Here is a 19,991-nt window from a genome sequence, read left to right as displayed (position 1 = left end):
ACATGGGTTCTTTGGAGGGTGGGCTCTGTGGCATGTGTACCCGCTGTGGTCCCTGTCCTCCCCAAACCCTGATCTCTCCAAGCTCCACCCCCACAATATCCAGGAATTCCCCAACCCAAACTTGGCAAGAACCTGTCTTGGGGAGAGGCCAGGGTGCAGATTTCCCATTCACTCCCTGGGACTGCTTTGCTTCACTTACACACCCTCAGGCTAACGACTTGGTCGGGTTGTTGCAGTAATAAAAGAAAAGAAACCCCAGAAATGCTGGTCTCAGCTCCCGAGACGGATACAAAAGGGATAGATTCAAGGGTATAACACAAACACTTTCAATACCAGTTCCTTTTGCTGCTTTAATTTAGGAACATTTATGGGTGGTTCCAAATTTTAGTTCTCCATTCCCAGAGATGACCTCTTCCACCTTTTCATTTTGCTATATGTTTCCATATGCGTCTCTTTATATATTGTAGCCAAGGCACCACGCTTGCCAGCAAACAAAATAACGAAATCACGATGCTAAAATAATATCTATCTATCGATCTGATCCCCTTCTCACCCGCTGTGGAAACATATTCCGGGATTAGTATTTATTGATTACATCATCCCCGGCGAGGGGAGGAGGCGGTTTGCAAAAGCTGTGAACGTTTCTCTGCGCTGCAGGCTCTTTGGAGAGGAGCCCTGAGCGGGTGCATCTCTTTAGCTATTTGGCGTCGCTCCTCCTTCCTCCTCTCAAGCTAGTCTGAGGTTGCAGGGCTGGCCCCCCCCCCCCCCCCCGTTTTGGAGAAGTGCCGCCTGAAGCCTGGACAAATTGGGGGAAGGGAAGTACGAAAGTAAAGTGGGGCTGCACTTGCTCCGCCGGGTGTTTTTTTTTGTTTTTTTGTTTTTTGCTCCGCTCCTTTTTCTGTCGGAAGGGAGGGTTTACACGGCACACGCGAAGCGGTGTGGAATCCCGGAGACGGCGGGCCGAAGTGGTGCGGGCTTTGCTGCTCGAAGTTCCCGTTGCGCCCGGGCTGCCAGGCTTATGAGACATTGTGTCATCGTGCCCAGCTGGGGCAAGCGGGAGGAAAATCCCTGCGAGCCAAATTTGGCACTGGAGGGGAGGGGAGGCGAGGCGGAGGAGAAATGCCATCTTCAGTGATTTGCGGCGCCTGCTGAAAGAGACCGGCTCCAGTACTTAATGCACAAGGATCGTCGCCCTTCACAGCTCGGCGGGTGAACCCTTTTATTGAACTTAGAGACATTTTTTTTAAAAAAAAAATGACGATCTGCTTGGAAGCATCATGGCCAACGGGACGGGGGCGACGGTCATGCTGAAATGCGTGGTGGTCGGAGACGGAGCGGTGGGCAAAACTTGCCTGCTCATGAGCTACGCCAACGATGCCTTCCCGGAGGAGTATGTGCCCACCGTCTTTGACCATTACGCAGGTGAGAAAGAGCGGGGGCGGGGGGGGGATGAGAGAGACGTGTCTCGCTTGGAAGTGCTGAGTAAGTGCTGTGCCACCGTCCTCCCCCCACCCCCCCAGCAACGCAGGAACTTCAGCAAAAACTTTGCCATTTCCAGCCCTTCGTCTCTTGACGCTCTCCTTCCTCTTGTCTTCTCCTGGATCTTCTGGGCTGTCCTGGATTCTCCCCCGGGCTACTTGACCCCCTTTGCAAAAACCAAAGCTGCCGGAAAGGACTGGCTGGAGTGCTTGTCAGCCCATGCAGTTGAATTGGGGGTGGGGGTGGGGGTAATGGTTCTGATACGGCCGGGAGAGGACGATAAAAGGGGGCTGACTGGATGTCTACCCCAAATTGTGGTGGGCAAACATGCACCCGCACCCGGGGGACATCTTTGGTTTAATCAGCTGCCTTACAGTTGTTCTACCCCCAAAAGTGCTTTTGAAAACTATTTTGCACTATTCTACACAAGGGCAGGCAGCTGTTTTGCTTTGGGTCCTCCCCCCTTTTTTTCCTTAGACGTCTGTGCTTTTTATGATTATTGTTGAGTCTGGTGGAGTAATTGAAACCACTCGTGCTGCTTCTTGATGAAGGGAAAGAGAGTGAGCAAGAGAGCAGCCACCAGGCTCATGCTGGCCTTCTCCAGGGGTGTCGGGCTTCATTTTCTCTTTGCTTTGTTTTGCAGTCAGCGTGACTGTTGGTGGGAAGCAGTATCTCCTTGGGCTGTATGACACTGCGGGACAGGTAAGGACTTCTGATCCGGCGCCTTCAGATAGCCAAATTGGATTTTTTTTTTCAAAAAGAGAAACAGCAAGAGCAGCATATGGTGTTTCCCAAAGCTTTAGTTCTTTTCCTGCTTACTTGCCCACACTGAATTATTCAAAGACGTTTGTTTATGTTGGGGAGTCTCACCACAGCTGCTTGCCATAAACACCTCCTTGCCTGCCTTGTCACAGACATCTGAGGGGGGGAAATACTGCTTCCTAGAGTACTCCCCATCCCAATTTTAAAAGCAGTGATAAAATCAGTTCCCTTAATGTCCTGTTCAAACTCCTATCCCACAGTGAAAACAACCAGCCATGAGAGACTTTATTTTTAGTTCCAAATGGCTGGGTCTTCTTTTGAGTTCTGCCTTTCTCCTCATTGGAGAATGGGCAACACAAACCTCCGGCTCTGATTGGTGAATAATGGCATCATCTAATGTTATGGGAAGGCATTTTGTCTGACTGTGTTTATTGCAGCCCAGGGACGCATCACTTTCTACCCTGAAATCATCCTCCGAGTCAAAACCTTTGCAAAGGAATGGGTGAATAGTTCTGGAGGGCACCAGACAGGGAGCATCTCTTCTGGTGTAAGCACATCTGCTCCAGCAAACCGGAAATCCCAAATTGCTGCTCTCACTTCCAGATCTGATATAATGAGCTGCAAGAATAACAGACTCCCTCTCAGTGCTTGCCAGTTTTTGCATTATTTTAGACATATTTGTACCTGGCTTTTGCAATACCTGATTGCAAATTAGCACAGCATCTTTCCAGGGTGCTTTAATTGCAGATGTTCTCATCAAACAGGTAGAGCTCTGAAATGGCCCAAGTAAAACACATTTGAAAAATCAGTTAACTGCTCCTCTGATATTTGTGTATCATAGAATAGCCTCATTACTTGATGTAACCAAATATAGTTCAGCCTAATATATCTGAATCATGTATGAGAAATAAGAAAATGTTGAGATGAATAGATCTGCTCTTTGCAGGAATCCCGGATACAAAGTTGTTTAAATTATAAGTGGTTTAAATAAGATTTTTTTTACATTAAAAATAAAGATCAAACCATATGGAATTAGACATCGGTTTTAAAAAAATTCTGGAGGCAAACATTAAAGATAATTAGGGAGTTGTTTTAATTTGTTGTCTAAACCTTAATGGCTCACATTGCAGTTATGTAGTCAAACCTTTCTTCATTGTCATGCATGCTTTAAACTTTCATAGTTTCACCTGCTGAACCATTAAGTAAACATTGAAAAAAGCAGTAGGATGTTCAGCAAAACTGCAAGAGACTGTGGTCCTTAATTAGGCTGTCCAGAAGAGCACATGGGAAGACAGACTCTTCCAAACCATTAAAAAAATAGAGATAGCAGTTACTTGAAGTCATATACTAGAAAGTGTTCTGAATGGCCCTCATGGGGTAATTGACTTTTGTGTTCTTAGGAAACCTGTAATAGTTGGATCTTCAAAGACTCCTACTGAGCGTTTATAAGAGAGGCCTCTATTTAATGGTAGAGCTCTTAGTTTTCCTCTAAGGCAACACTAGTTTAAAAGGATCTCATGTAATGGTGCTAAGAAAACTCACTAACTGAGACCTTAAAGAGGTGGTGTTAGTAGAGCAACTTCAGACTTGATGAACCAGCATTCTGGTTTGTCACTGTTCTTGATGTAATAAAAGGGTTGTTAGTACATTTACCTATTTGTATGTAGATGTCACCTACAGGGAAGTTAGAGAGAAACTGGATGTGAGTTTGGAGGTAACCCGCTATGGCTGGAGTGCTGAACCTTTCGAATTGATCATCCCCCTAAATCAGTGGTTCTCAACCTGGGGGTTGGAACCCCTTTGGGGGTCGAACGACCCTTTCACAGGGGTCGCCTAAGACTCTCTGCATCAGTGTTCTCCATCTGTAAAATGGGTAAATGTTAGGGTTGGGGGTCACCACAAGATGAGGAACTGTATTAAAGGGTTGCGGCATTAGGAAGGTTGAGAACCACTGCCCTAAATCAAGGGGAGTTTCTATTTGAGCTTCCTCAGATGTAACTAAGCAAAGTAAAATTGCTTTTGCTGATGGAGAATCCCCTAGCTTTAATGTGTCATCACTATAAAGCTAAAAGCATGCCATCATTATGTCATCAATGGAGGGCCAGGCCATATGGCCAAGGTGGCCTTTTTCCATCTTTGCTAGGCTGGACAGTTGGTCCCCACCTGTCACACATGGACCTATCTACAGTGATCCATGAAATGGTCACCTCAAGGCTGGATTACTGCAACTTCTCTATCCTGGACTGCCCTTGAGATTGCTCCAGAAGTTACAATGGTTCAGAATACAGTGGCAAGGGTCCTTACAGGGACCCCAGTCAGCACATATTCAACTTGTGCTTTGCCATCTGCACTGGTTACCAGTTGAATTCTGGATCATGTTCAAGGTTTTGGTATTAACCATCAAGGTCTTGGGTGGTCTGGAACTGTTACATCTACTGGACCACCTCTCCCAATACTGCCTCTGGAGAATATTGCATTCCCCCAGAAGTAACCTCCTGGTGGTCTCTCACCCCAAGAATGTCTGGCTGGCCTTGACCAAAGCCAGGGCTTTTTCAGCCCTGACCCCAACATGGTGGAACTCTCTGTCAGTCAAGACCAGGGCCCTGTGGGACCTAACTCAGCTCCGCAAGGCCTGCAAGACAGAAAAGTTCTACCAGGCTTTTGGTTGAAGCATCAATGACTTTTCCAACATTGCTTGCCTCCCAAACCACTCCTTTCCTGCTCCCTCTTCCCTATTTGATAATACATCTAAAATAAGGTGGGTCAGGAGGGTATTAGTTTGGTTGTCTGGGATAGCCTGTTGGTACTTCCAGATTGTTCTAAAGAATTAATTCCGTCCAGAGTAGAAATTTCAATGTTTCAGTGTTATTATTTTAACCTTGTTGATTATTTTAATATGATGCCATGCTGAGCCTGGCCATTAAGTCAGGAAGAGCGGGATACTAATTCCAAATGCATACATACGTACATACATACATATGTACCTTCAGTATGAATCTGCCTGTTATCATTGGAGACTCTTTTCCGGGTGCTTGCTTCAGCAGCAGTGAGATAGAAAGTGACCAAGCATAGGACCTCCTCAGTTGTGACTTCATGTCTCTGGAACTCCCTTCCCAAAGAAGTTTACTGTCACCTTGGGTGGCATTCAGGCCACAGATTTTTGGAGTTTTGTGTTCAAGTTACCTGTTTTCAGCCTGCTCTTTTAAATTTACTTTAGTTAAAGCCATCTGATTATGCTATTTTTATTTTCTTCTGCTGTTGCATCATCGATACATAAATATTCTGCTTCTAAAAACTTTTCATTCTTTTGAATGGTGGTTGCTACTGATTTCTGTTGTATTTTTATGGTATTGATGTGAGCCATTTTGAATAACTTTTTTGGGGAGGGGGAAGTGGGATACAAGTATTTTAAATAAATCGATAAACTAAGAAGGCACTGGAAATAGTGTTGTTTGTTACCAAAACAGATATCATGGAACTCCATCAGCCTGTTAAAGGGATTGGGGCATGCAGGAAGGGAGAAGGTGATGTAACCATTGAACACTTGATCAAGTTTGCTAATTCAAATTTGGTTCTCCATGCTGTCATTAGCAATTTTAAAGGGTGACAGATGGCTTTTTTTAAAAGAACAAAAAGCACACTAAAATTCTTGTCATATCTTTTATTTGGAATCAACCAAATGACACAAAACATTGTGCAGGCTTTTTGAGCTCACTAGAACTCTTAGCCAAGCTACAAATTACAATTCTTAAAAGTGGGGGCAGGAGAAGAAAACAGATTTTTGGGTCATGATCCTTAGACCTAATCTTGCTAGCAAACCTGCCATTCTACCTTTTCAAATTGCTAGTACAGAAAATTTGATTTCAGTTTGTGAAATCAAGTTGAAGGGGGCTTAAATTCCCTCTTCCATTCCCAGGTGACCCTGATTTGAATTTCTGCTGTGAATGCAATTTACTTTTAAGGGACTGATGGCGATTTGTAATTTCTTTCAGGTCTGTTTAGACCTGTGGTGGCAAACCTTTGGCACTCCAGATGTTATGGACTACAATTCCCATCAGCCCCTGCCAGCATGGCCAATTGCTGGCAGGGGCTGATGGGAATTGTAGTCCATAACATCTGGAGTGCCAAAGGTTTGCCACCACTGGTTTAGACCCACAGTTGAACTCTTAAGACTGATCAAATGTTACTTTAGCCTTGCTTCTGTCCTCCTGTCCTTAGGCTGTAATTAAAAAAAGGAAAGAAAAGAAGGCAAGGCAAAACAAGGCAAAGCAAAGCAAGGCCTCACAGAAACGTACCCACCAGAGGAGCTATGACATCAGCATTTAGTCATTGTCAAATAATAATTAATCGTACTTAAGGGGCGGACTGAGGACCTGTGGCTTGCCTGGGGTCATTTGGCAGGTTTGTGGCTTCTTAATTACAGATCAAACATTTCATCACTAGGCTTCACTTGCTTCCCATATGTCCATTTAATCTCTTACCAGTATGTGATAGCAGGAAAAAAGCTTGATGTTTTCATTTAGGTTGAATTGAGGGAGTGATCAGTGTGTTCACTCTGAAAAGGGCAGTATCTTCTCCTCAGTCTTTGGGAGCAGGGCCAGTGGTGGGATTCAGCAGGTTCGCACCACTTTGGCAGAACTGGTTGTTAAAATGGTGCTTGTAAACAACCAGTTATTAAATTATTTGAATCCCACTACTGAGCAGGGGTTCAGGAAGACTTACGCATGGCAATCCTTTTCTGGTCAATCCTTATTGTCACTTCATGTTCCAATTCACCACAAAAACACCAGGCCTCCCAGGTGGCAGATTGCTCTACATTTTCCCTGTCCCAGTCCTAATGGTGGCTGTATCCCCCCCCCCCCCCACACACACACACACGCTACTGTGGGGGCATTTCAAGGATTTTTAAACTGGGAATTGACATATTGGCCCATTCCACACAGAACATTTAAATATCTTGTGGAGGTTTTAAAAAAAACCTTTTGGGCTTTTTTCCTCCCGCACAGTGTGGGAAAATAAAGCATTTCAGGCCAAAACAGTTCTTTTTTTTCCAGCTGCTGCCTGACTGAAGCTTGTCAATTTCATTTTGTTGTGCTCACCATTTTGTGATGCTGCAGGGATTCTCTGTTCCTCCAGCCATTTGCTGAAGGTTTCCAATGGAGGTTTCCTTTGCTTGCAGCTCCTCCACCTGTGATTTCACTGTATTAAGTTCATGAATAAAGTTAGTTTGGACTAGTGATCCTATGCACATGTCGTTTTTCTTATTTTTGTTTTCAATGAGATATCGTTGAAGCTATGATGATTCAATATGACAAAAAAAAGGAAACAAGAAAAAAGGAAAAACGACATGCACGTGAGATCGCCAGTCCAAACTAACTTTATGTACTTTATACAGTGAAATCACAGGTGGATGAGCTGAAAGCCAAGGAAATCACCATCAGAAACCTTCAGCAAATGGCCAGTGGCGCAGAGAATCTCTGCAGCAGCACAAATGGCGGGTGTGGGCTGTTGAGAAAATGTAAGTGGTAAATTGGGTGGGAAAAATAAAACGTTTCCTGCTTTCTTCACAGCAAGCAGGGAACATTTTGAAAACATCTCAGAGGAAAGGAAACACTGTTTAGTGTTTTCAAAATGTTTCAAGGAAAAATAAAAAGTCTTCCAAATGCTTTGAAGAAAAAGCTGTGCACAAGTCCAACAGGAAATGTTTTATATTTCAGCCTCAAAACATTCTATTTGTGTGTATGGAATCAGCCATTGATATGGCATTATATAAATATGCAGTTTTCAAAGTCCTTTAAAAAGTCCCCTGTGACATGTGGGGACATGGGGGTGTGAATGATTACACTCAGGACTGGAGCAGAGGACATGGCTATTGTGTGGGTGGGACTGAGAAAATCTGGACTTTCCTGCCCCCACAGCAGCCTTCCAGGCTTTGCTGTGCACTTTCTGAAAACGCCTCACCAAAGCAGGTTTGGGAAAGATCAAGAAAAACTGGGTAAACCTAAGAAGTCTGTGGACTGCAATGTTATGGGGAAGTTGAGCAGGGAGAGACGGCTTCCCAACAGCATCACATCTGGGGAAAGTATCCTATCTGGGAAAAGTTCCTGTTCTACAGGAATAGATCGATGGGCTGACCCAGTGAGCCACTTAGCTTGAGTAAACCTAGGGAGAACGAACACATTTTGCAAGTTAAAATGCTTGTCCCATGATAGAAGATAAAACCAAACCACTGGGGTCAAGTGATCTGTAAGGTCACAAGACAAGTTGAAAGCCAGTTGTAGGACAAGCTGAGTTTCCTGTACAGTTTTAGATTGCAGCTCATTACTTTCCAACTGCTGATTTTGTCATGAGGTTTTATTACTGTGAGGCCAGGCTGGGTCAGGGGGCTCACTTTTACACACATTCTGGGATAGATTCCTCACAGTCAGTTACTGGTTCTGCTTTCCTTGCTCCTTTTCAACCTAAAATCTCACATTTTTTTTCAGTAGTAGCCTACATTAGGAGGTTCTGTTAACTCTGTTAACTACATTTTTTTTCAGTAGTAGCCTACATTAGGAGATTCTGTTAACTCTGTTAGCCTTCTGTTAACTCTGACTATTGTCACTTCGGTTTACACAAGCAAATGAGGTGGTAGCACTTTTTGTGATTTGGTCCATGCAGAGGTAGGAAGGCGATTAACTGGAAGAAATTCTGTTCCAGTCTTTTGAACCAAACTATGCTCTTTCATGGTTCAGTGTAAGAGAACAAATGTATAAATAGTCACCATTTTTGAAGCTGTTAATTGCCATTATTTCCTCCTCTATTGCTGTTTTGGTACATTGTTTTCCTGGTTAGGGTTTCTTTTCCCTTCCTAGTGTGATCCCAACCCAGTCATGAGGACATTGTTCCCGAACTAGAAATGCAGATGATCCTAACTTAGGTATCGTATCCTTATATATATTGTAACTAATTAATATATGATACCTGACAATTAGGTGTCATATATTAATTTCAGTGATGCCAGTGAGAGTAACTGAAGTGTAGCCAGAGCAATTCTGTCCCCTTTGGCAGTAGTCCCCTCCCCACAAAAAACCCCTTCCAGAAGGGATGTGTGATACCCCTATGGTCAAGGGCCCCATCTCCTCAGAGACATACTATGGTGCATTCATGTTGTCAAAGATAAGTCAACACTCAAGAATTGCCAGATAGCCCTTTTTATTAGTTCAGTTCTAGTCAGTGGTTTCTGAGGTTAACTGTACCCCTTCAGCCTGGCTGTTGTTGTTTTTCTTGATTACTTCCACCTTCCTTTATCCAAGTTCTTAGGCCCACTGCCATTGCTGAGATCCTTCAAGCTGATCTTGGCCCCCTCATCTTCTGGCAGGGTTAATGCTCGCAGTAGCTATGCCCCTCAGTTCTGGCCCAGTGATAGTTGAGGCCTCTTGACCAGCAATGTCATCATCTCAGTTCAGGAGAATTCTGGGTTTCAATGTAGAGAGCTTTGGTCAAACTGGCTTCTTTTCTACCCAGTTTCTAGTGGGTCCCAGGCAGATACTTCCTCCTACCTCCTTTAGCTGGCCCATTTTGTCCTCTGTCTACTGAACCCACCTAGCTCCTCGTACCCTGAGCCACTATTTGAATCCTGGCTTGCAGGAAAATAACAAAACATGGTTTCCTGGTTTAAATGTAACTGCAAACTCAAGATTGCTATGAAAGTAGAAATAATTTATTAGTTAAAAGGACATTCATCCACATAGCAACAAACCATGATTTGTTGTTATGTCTGAACTGAACCATTGATCACAGTGGATAGTTTATTATTCAAAACCTATAGAGGGGTGTGGAGTATTTGGTAAATATTATAGCTTTTCAGTAAAACATTTCAGGGAGGTAAGGCTATCCCAATCTCATCAGATATTGGAAGCAGAATTGGATGGTAGATCACCAAGGAAGACTCTGAAGAGGAAGGCAAATTATATTTGCTTCTTTCTTACCTTGTTGAGGCTTTAAATCAGTTGTGATTTAATGGAAATGGTGTATCTAGGGGGGACAGAGGGGGCACCACTTTCAACAGTCACATGGGGGGAAAATTAAGCCGGTCCCCCCATCCTCCCTCTAGGAGGCTCCTGAACCCCCACCCGCCCACCTGCCACTTCTGCCATCTCTCACCACTCACCCGCTGCTTCTGCCACTTGCCCTCCACTTTTGCTGCTGCTCACCTGCTGCTTCTGCCCCTCACTGGCTGCTTCTGCCATCCAACACCACTTGCTGGCTGCTTTTGCTGCTTGCCTGTTGCTTCTGCCACCTCCATCACTCATCTGTCACTTCTATACCCCCCTGTTCACCCACTGTTTCTGCCATCCTTCTGCTCATCCACTGTTTCTGCCACCCCCGGTTGCTCACCTGCTGCTTTTGTTACTCATCTGATGCTTCTGCTGTTCCCCTGCCACTCGCCTACCTGCCGCAATTTGGGGGTTAGGCAATTTTAGTACTTGCCCTGGGCAACATTTTGGGCAGGTACACCATTAATGACACTTTTGTACATAGTAAAACATTTCATCTGCAGTATCACTGCATTTAGAGCTTAACAACCTTGTAAAATCCAGCAAATAGACATTAAAACTCTAAACATTAAAATCCAGAACAGCAACATCACTGCTTCAGACAAAGTACAATTCTAACTCCATACACACAGACTTTCTGGAACACATGCATCTAAAGGTGTCTAAAAACCAGGAAGGATCAACAGTGACAAACCTCTGGAGGTGTAATTCCATAATCTGGGACAATTGCATAGAAGGTGCAACTTCTCACTGCTGACATCTGAGCTGCATTAGTCAAAATCAGGACATTCAGAACTAGATTTTGGTGCAGATTTTAAAAGGTCTTCGGCCAGGACGTGGTGCACTTAATGAGGTGCAAAACCAGGTTATGAAAGGCTTTAGATAGAAGAACTACCACACTAAGTGCAGCTAGGGGAGTTGGCAGAAAACTAAAGGTAAATGCATTTCTACCTGCTCAAAACAACTAACAGGCAATCTGCAACATTCTGCAGTAGTTGCAACTTCTAAACTATCTTCAAGGGCAGCCCCACTTAAAATGCATTGCAATCATTAGTCTGAACTTGCATAGATATGAATAGATATGATGAGACATCACTTCTCTCCACAGAGGGGACTACTTTAATATTATTGTGATATAATGTAAAACTGAAGCAGCACCCCTACTTGTCTGTCTGTGTCTTTACTGCGAAGTGTTGGAGAGAAGAAAGACAAAGCGTTATGCTCTGTGTGGAATTTAAGGCTTTCGAAAGATTTCTCTTAAAGGCTTGGGAAATTTGTTTCAGAAGACTTAGGATGCATAACTTGTTTGAAAATAACTAGTAATTAGAGATTGATTGCAGTATTTCCCATTATGAATGGTAAACAGACTTGAAGCCACCAGCATCTTTGCCAACTGTCCCAGTGAACTGCTGCCAGGGTTGATATTATCTGTCTTGTCCAGGGTTGACTATGAGTGCTACAATTCCATCAAAAAGCAGGAAAGCCACAGAATGTGGCAATGGCTGCAGAATTCAGATTTCAGAGAGTTTCAAGCTTTCCTATTTTCTGAATTGTTTGAAAGTGTGTGGAAAATGCCTTGTTGTAACTTTGGGAGTCTAAGGAAATGATGAGCCGTGCTTTGATATTCAGAACAGGAGTCCAATTGTTTAATATCCTGTGTAGCTCGTTGCGTTATCCAGACTCATTAATTTGCATAATTTATGCCAATCACACAATTCTGCATTCTTGTTTCCATTTGCATAAAACAGCTAAATATTTTAAAACCTCTTTAGCTTAGATTACACAGAGACCTTCTCCCCCCTCCACTCCAGGTTTTAGCCTTTCACTATACATTTGATTTATATGTAGAAATGTATTGTACAAACCCAGTTTCGAATGTAGAAGTTATATGTTCTCTATGTGGCGTGGCCTTTCCTTGGGTCCTTAAAAGATATCTGAGAAAGAAATCTCTGCACGTCTCCCCCCTCCCACACACACACACACACACACACACACACTGCCACGAGTGGCACTTCATCCCAACAAGAGATTTGAGCAGGCTCTCATTAGCCGGCACTACTGTGGAAAGAGATTATAATGTGGAACAGTAACCGGGACCCTCCCCTCCCCAAGCAGCCAACCTCAAGCTGTGATATGCCTCTGCTCATGTACCCATTTTAGCCCTGCTAATGGCTACCCTTCCACACAGGACGGTTGGCTTTCTTCAGCAGCTCTGACCAATATCTATTTTTGGTTCCCCTTCTAAAAACAGATGGTTCTGATTGAGAGCCTTCTCTCATGAATCCTTGGCCATAAACTGTGAGAGCAACAGATGGTTCCCAAGGTAGTGATTACAAAACCCGGGCCTCTTTCCTTGGAGTGTGCAAATCTTTTGTGATCTTCACTAGATCCTTCCCTCCAATATAAGAGAGGCTTTCTCTTTTAAAAATCATCCTGGTGTCCTGAAAGAAATTCAGAACAGGACTAATAGATTATATGCAATCCTGTGCATGTCTATTCAGAAGGAAGTCCCACAGTGTTCATTTAGGTTTACTTTGGGGTAAGTGTGCCTTGGGTTGCAGCCTTAAATGAAGAATAGAGGCAGCAACTAACTGCTACTTACTTTCTCTGGGGTAGATTGCCAGGAACAGAGGAAGAGCCACACCAGTGCTTGGGGCAGTCCTATTTCTATCCATCTGTGCATGAGAAATTAGCCCTCCTAAACTGAACCCTCTGGGGCTTGATTGAATCGCCAGTCTTCTCTGTCTCCTTTATCACCAATCAGTGGCTGAATGAATATGCTTTACTGTGTCAGACTGCAGGCCCAGGACACACTGGAAGCTGAAATATTGGTATTCCTGTCTTGTTTCACAGGAGAAGGTGGGGGGCTTGATGGGGGAGTCTTCTTATTTGGAAATTCCCAATAACACAGAAAGGTACAACACTGCCGAAGAGATTTCTGTCAGTGAAATGGAACTTCTGCCTTTCTGCAGCAGTCCAAAGGTATCCACCAAATACTGCTCCTGTGGGATAGCCCCCCCCCCCCCCCCCCCCGATAAGAACAGCATGAGAAGGAGTTGCAGGTCTGCAACAGGAAGGGAGAATTGTGAAAAGTCAGACTGGACAGTAGTGAATTAAATGAATCAATCTACAGACTTAGTGGCCGTTCATATGAAATGGTGCCCATCTGCCTGGCCTGCTGCGTCCCGCAACTTCATATGGAAGCTTACATTTGGCTTTTCATCTATCACACTGAAAGCGTTTCCGACAATTCTAAACTCTTTCATATTTTAATGTGTTAGTATGTAACATTATTTTTGACCTCATTTTGTGCTCCTGCTCCTCTAGGGCAGGTATCTTTATTGTCCTGTGCTGGCTGTTCTATGATGCAGGAACGAAGATGGCTTTGCAAGGCCTTCAAATGGTATGAGTTGGATGTGCTCTGGAGAAATATCCATCATCCTCAATGTTCTCAAGTGGATCTAACCCAACATATGACAAAGGAGGGGATTCAGAAAAGATATTGGGCTGGGTTTAATGTTGAATTGTTCCAAGCATCTACCATAAAGCATCCTAACTGTTGGCTGCCTTGACAGAGCTACTATTGAGACAGTGAAGATGGGCTTCTCTTAGGAAGTTTTTCAGTCCGAAGTCAAGCAAATTCATCAAACTGGGTCACAACCCAAATTGTCCAGAACCGACTGGTGGGAAAGGAATGCTATATTTCTAGTGCAGTCATTAGCAGGGGTTAAACTCTTCGAAGCCCAGTATTTAGGATTCCAATTTTGGGAACAGAAGTGGGAGGCTGGAAGGATCATGGAGCAGATAGCATAGCAAGAAGACCATTGGTAATGATAGCAAGACAGGTGCAAGGATGGTGGAGGAATACAGTTAGAACAGGAAAAAACTCAATCTGAGGATGGTAGATAAGGCACAGTAGACCCAAGCCCCCTGATAACATACATTTTCCAGCAGGACTGGCAATTATTGCATTTGGTATCTTTGGATCTTTAGTTACATTTTATGGTGTCATGTGTTACAAGAGGAACAACCGTTGAGGTTCTGGCCCTTGTGGTTTTACAGACACTCATGAAAGGAGAGGGTGTAGATGTTTTAGTGATACCACTCAATCCAGCAGGTGCTGAAGCCTAGAGAGTAGCGGTTTTCTCGGCCAAATGAGTGAGTCATTGAATTATTAGACAAACTTTATTTCTCAGCTCTCAGTGAAAGACACCGCCCTTCTCTGATGTGTACAATCAGAGAAAGTATTGATTGCAAAACACTGTCCTTGCACAGTACATTTAATGGCTGTAGGGTTGCCTGAACTCCCATGGTTTAATGTGTGTTTTGTCTGAGCTGACATTTAAAGTTGCAAGGTTGCCTTTAAAAGTACACATTCAATGCTTCTTGACATGCCTACTTTAATTACAAGGAAAAAACAGATGTAGACTGAAGAAACTAACCTAAAAAGTCTGTCCCCTACTCTTTGGTGTGGATGCTTCAAGTCACTCATCCAGCTTTAATTCTAGTGATTTCTCTGTTTACAAGTTCAGAGCTCATAGAAGTGCAGAAAAATTAGAGGCATGCCAGATGGCTCCTCAGTGGCCAGTTTCAAGCTTGCCTGCTCTGCCCCCTCCCTTCTGCAGCATCAGATTTGAAGAACTTCCCTCCTTTTGTTTGTGTGTTTTGCTTGCAGTTATGCTTCCTTTAACTTCATGGGCACATGCTTGTTATGTAAAATGAAGCCCAAGGAAACAGCTGCTGTGGCTGCTGTTTTCATTCTGTTTACTAATACCAGCATAAGCCAGTCCTAGGAGGCAACATCAGGGGAAGGCCTTGGCCTCTGTGTCCTGTTTGTTGCCCCCCCCTTTCCCCAAGGCAGCTTATTGGGTGCTGCGTGAAATAGGATACTGGACTAGAATGGACTGTTGGTCAGATCCAGTAGAGTTCCTTATGAGTCTTACTATGTGGGTACCCTACAGAAAAAGTTAATGTGAACCAGGATGTATGTATTGTGCCAACTCTTTGCTTGTAGAAGGTTCATTCCTTTGCATCCCCAGTTAAATAATCTGTTGTTGGGAAAGGCCTTCTTCTGCCTGTGACCTTGGAGAGTTGCAGCCAGTCAAAGCAGACAAGGGGTGGTCAGACATGCTTAAAATAACTTGCTTAACATAGAGTAAACTTCAGATGTTTGAGAGCCACAAGGCATGAACAAATATTACACACAGTTTTAAGTGTTACATGTACACTTTGTACCAAACCTGAGTCCTTTGGGAAAGGGCAGTCTGGAAATCTAATGAATAAATAAAAATAAAAATAAATGTTAAGAAATTTACATGCATAATAACTATTCATATATGTAATTTTATTAACATTAAATGAGATTGACAAAAATGATAATAAAGGAGTAAAAGCAAATATTATTAATGATACTTCTTTGTCTAAGACCCTAAGTAGCTGGTCAAAACATAGAGAAAAATAGGTAGAGATAGTTACTATTAATGCTAGTAGAAATATTGTAAATCTCTATCTTTCCTGTGAGTCGTTTAAAATCTGGCTGAAATGGTGTCAAGGTTGTACAAGCTACCTCCATCAGTTGTTGATTTGTAAGGATTGCACGATTTTTCGTGGTGTAGTGGTTAAGAGCAGTTGGACTCTAATCTGGAGAACCGTGTTTGATTCCTCACTCCTCCACGTGAGTGTGGAGTCTTATCTGGTGAACCAGATTTGTTTCCCCACTCCTACATTCCTTGGGCTAATCATAGTTCATTCAGAACTCCCTCAGCCCCACTTACGTCATAAGGGGAGAGAAAGGGAAAGGAGTCTGTAAGCCCCTTTGAGTCTGTTTGTAGCAGAGAAAGCGGGAGTACAAATCCAGATTCTTCTTCAACTTCTACTTCACAAACCTCATCACGGAATAAGTTATTCACAGCAGCATGTTGTAATCCACATGATCTACCCTCATGCAAAAACAAACATTTCCAGAAGGTCTCTCACAGGTTTGTCATGTCATGAGGATAAAATTAGGGAAGGTGTGAGGGCTGCCCCTGAGCTCCTTGGAGGTCAGAATCTAATCAATAGATTTTGTATTACCATCAGTTGCCTCCTGACTGTCCAAATCCAACTTTGCCTCAGTATAGTGGTTCTTCAGGTCCAGCCATAACATTTCAGCACAAGAGGAGTCTTATTTATTTTAGTTGGCTTCTGTGCTGCTTTTCTGCCTCAATGTTCCCAAAATAGGACATTGTTATGATAAACTACTTCCAAATTATCTCTGTACCTTGCAGGTTTACTTCTTTTGCACATTACAACTTGAGACCATGAAAGAGAGGGACCTTCAACACACTGCTATTGCAAGCCCTGTTTCCACCCTGCCTTGGTCTCAGGCGTTTTCATGCTCCAATGGTCATTCCAGCCCTTACAGCTTTAAAGTTTTTTCCAATTCTAATTTTCCAGATGTTTCATCCCTATCCCCCACTCTGTCCTATTTCTAAGGCTGCTATGGCAACAGACCACTTTGTTTCCAGGCCAAGGAGTACAGGTGCATGTTTTTAACGTGGCTTCTCCTTGGACAACTTCTCTGAATTGTGTCGGTTTTTCCCTCCCATCCATTCTACGTGTTCAAGATATTCCACTCAAGTTCTTCAAATATTTTTCATGCCTCAAAAAGCCCACTCCCTTTTTGAAGCTGCAAATAAAATCTTGTGTATATGCCTGTCTGTGGCTCAGTTTTAGGGTGAGAGTTTCTTGGATCAGGAACCAGTTTGATGCCTGAAAACACTGAATTTTTTTTGTTTGCATTTATTAGTTAAAATGACACTACCTGAGCTGATGGCTTTGTTTATGCCACACAGAAAAGGCACAGAATATAGTGTTGGCAAAATTCAGTTTCCTCTGTATAGAAGTTTAACAGCTTTTTTGTCATTAAAAAATAAAACAAGTTTCTAGCTCCTATACCTTCAAGCAGAGACGCTTGAGAGATTGTGGGTGCCCTGCCTACAGAATATCCCCAAAGCAGAGAGATGGGAAGCTGATCACTTGCACAGCCCTTTGTAAATATCTCTCTGTGCATAAAGCATCGTCAAGTCATAGCTAACTCATAGTGACCTCAGACTGGGGTTTCAAAGGTAGTTGATGAAGCAGAGGTGGTTTGCCATTGCCTTCTTCTGGCAGAGTCCTTCTTGGAGGTCTCCCTTCCAAATACCAACCAAACTTAGCTTCCAAGAGCTGACAAGACTGGGCAATACTATACCATTCTGGAGAACCAGGTTTAATTGCCCACTCCTCCGCATGAAGCCTGCTGGTTGACTTAGGGCCACTCTTTGGCCTCACCTACCTCACAAGGTGTCTTTTGTGGGGAGGGGAAGTGAAGATGAATGTAAGCTGCTTTGAGACACCTTGAAAGGAAGAGAAAAATGGGCTATAAAAACAAACTTTCTAAATCAAACTTGTATAAAGACTGTGTACCTCTAAATATTCAGACTTGGATCCTGACCCCCACCCTTCCACTTGTGCTAGGTACTTCCACTTATGGAAAGGGGAGAGGACTAATTTTGCCTAGTTGTGCTCTCACTTGCAGTTGCCCCCCAACCATATTGGTGTTTCTGGGATTTTACTTTCTCACAGTTTAGGGGGCCATGGAAGACTGAAACAGGAGGAGGAAAGTGGAAAAGCTCTGATTATGCTGCATAAGATCTTAGATCCCATGGGGGGAGGTTATTTACTTTCTTGTAATGCTTGTAAGCCTCTCTGCTTATTAAAAAATGCCAGACTCGATTGCCCTTTCGTCCAATCCTGAAGGCTGCTCTTATGATTTTGTCAAAAGCATTGCAACAACATAGTTAAGATTATTATATTTTGCAAGATTGGGAGACATGTGTCATACAGAGAAGAAAAGAGGTCAAGCCTTGGTAGTTCTTTGAGTTTGTCCATGATTAGGGTTTCCCCCAGCAAACCACACTTCCATAGCTGACATTTCTTTTTCTTCCAAAAACACGCTATTATACATTTAACTACCAGTTGCGCTCCCACATAAAGCATTCTTCAACTGGAACGTCATAAAAATGGAACAAAAGAGTCTAAGGGCCAAGCTGGACGCAACAGTGACAGCTCTGTGAATTCAACAAGAAGACTTCCCCCCCCAGTTGCGCAGAAACAGAGGGATGGGAATGGGGTAAGCCCTCTGAACAATAAAAGAGGAATGCAAGTAAGAAACTCCCGAATTCCCTCCCCCCTCCCTCCCCTCCCCTGGCTTACCTTCATACACTTTCTCTCCTTCAGTGTTTTACTTGTCAGCTGACTCTGGGAAAGAAGCATGCTTAGCTAGGAGAAAAACCCTATAGAGGAGGGATCGCAATGAGATATAAACAGGTGTACAGAGGATTTGGTGCCTGGACACACTGAACCTCTTTCTGCGGAACTGGGGAAGGGGTGTGAGTGTGTGTGATTTCTGCCATCACCTAGTTTGGATTGTGATCACCCTTTTTAGGCTAGATCCTGAAAAACTGCAAAATCGCAGTGACACCTTTAAAACTGCTCCCAAGAGGCAGGCTTATGGCATATAACATCTCTTGTTATCTGGAGCCATTTGCTGGCACACTCTTCAGTTCTCATATTCAGCTTGTGTGCTGTATTCGTTTTGTCACTGCCCACAGGACCACGCTTTGGGCTGCCACATTCTGTTCCTAGGCCCACGTTCTGATGCACAGGAGTTTCCGTCTTTTCATTGAAAAGCTGGAGGGTGTGCATTCCTGGCCATCATAGGAAATTCCGTCCTCTTCCTCTCACTTTTGAAAAGGGTCAAGTCTGTGAAGGGGAACCTTTCCAGCCATCTCTCTTGTATGATTTGTCTTGCTCTTAATGGAATCCTGGTTCCTGTTGTGAAATGAGCTTCTCATTTTACATTTTGGCAACTTGACACACACACACTTACCAAAAAAGACTGTTTCTCTGATATTTCCAGTAATTAGCATGAATTACTCACCAGATGGGCAGTATATTTCATTTTTCTGTCTATTGCTCCCTGACCACTATTAATGAGATCCACACATTGCATACACCGCTATCTTTCCAAATGTCTGTGGACTTTGCAAATCAGGACTTTCCCACTCTTCCCTCTTGCTGTTATTTACTGAGCCCCCTTCCACTTTCATTCCTCATGACGGCAGAGGGGACAAAGAGGGGTCTGTTGTGAGAGTGAGGAATCAGTCAGAATTACTACACACAAACGCACACACACACAAAAGTAGAAAAACCATTCATTGAGAAAAACCGCACGGTTGGATCAGGACATTGTTTTTTTGAGGGGTAGTTGGCTGTAAGTATTTTGTCTTAACCAGAGAATATTGTCTGCAGAGGGTAGATTGGTAGACAACCCAAACATATATGTGTGTGTGCGTTTGGTTACTGACCTTCTTTTGAAATTTATGAAAGGTTTAATAGTTCTTTAATGGTTGGCATTTTTTCTCAGACTGCAGATAAGCAATAGTAATTTTTCAGAGCATTTAAAGCAGTATGAAAATGGGGGCATTCTTCATGTTATGTATACGTATTCACCTTTTGCCTCTGGTATATGTTTTTTGTAGGTTTTCATATCATTTCAGGCTTGGTATTTTCACAGACCTGCAAAACCCATTTAGTCAGACTGGGACACTGCTTTGGATATAGATAGAAAGCATGATAGCATACAGTGATAGGAATTTCCATTTCTCTAGGGGCTTGGTTGTCACAGGT

General features: G+C 43.4%; 1 protein-coding gene across 1 annotated transcript in view; it reads left to right on the top strand.

The window, feature by feature from the left end:
• Positions 1–726: 726 nt before the first annotated feature.
• Positions 727–19,991, top strand: part of RHOQ (ras homolog family member Q) — a 32,187-nt gene continuing 12,922 nt past the window's right edge. The window contains exons 1-2 of the mRNA XM_048482692.1: positions 727–1,422; positions 2,123–2,181. Coding sequence (XP_048338649.1) covers positions 1,278–1,422; positions 2,123–2,181 — 204 coding nt within the window. The 5' untranslated portion in view covers positions 727–1,277. The remainder of the gene's footprint in view (positions 1,423–2,122; positions 2,182–19,991) is intronic.

Source organism: Sphaerodactylus townsendi, linkage group LG01, assembly GCF_021028975.2.
Source record: "Sphaerodactylus townsendi isolate TG3544 linkage group LG01, MPM_Stown_v2.3, whole genome shotgun sequence".
Classification (NCBI taxonomy): domain Eukaryota; kingdom Metazoa; phylum Chordata; class Lepidosauria; order Squamata; family Sphaerodactylidae; genus Sphaerodactylus; species Sphaerodactylus townsendi.
Note: the sequence above shows the minus strand (reverse complement) of the source record. Positions and strands in the feature narration are given on the sequence as shown.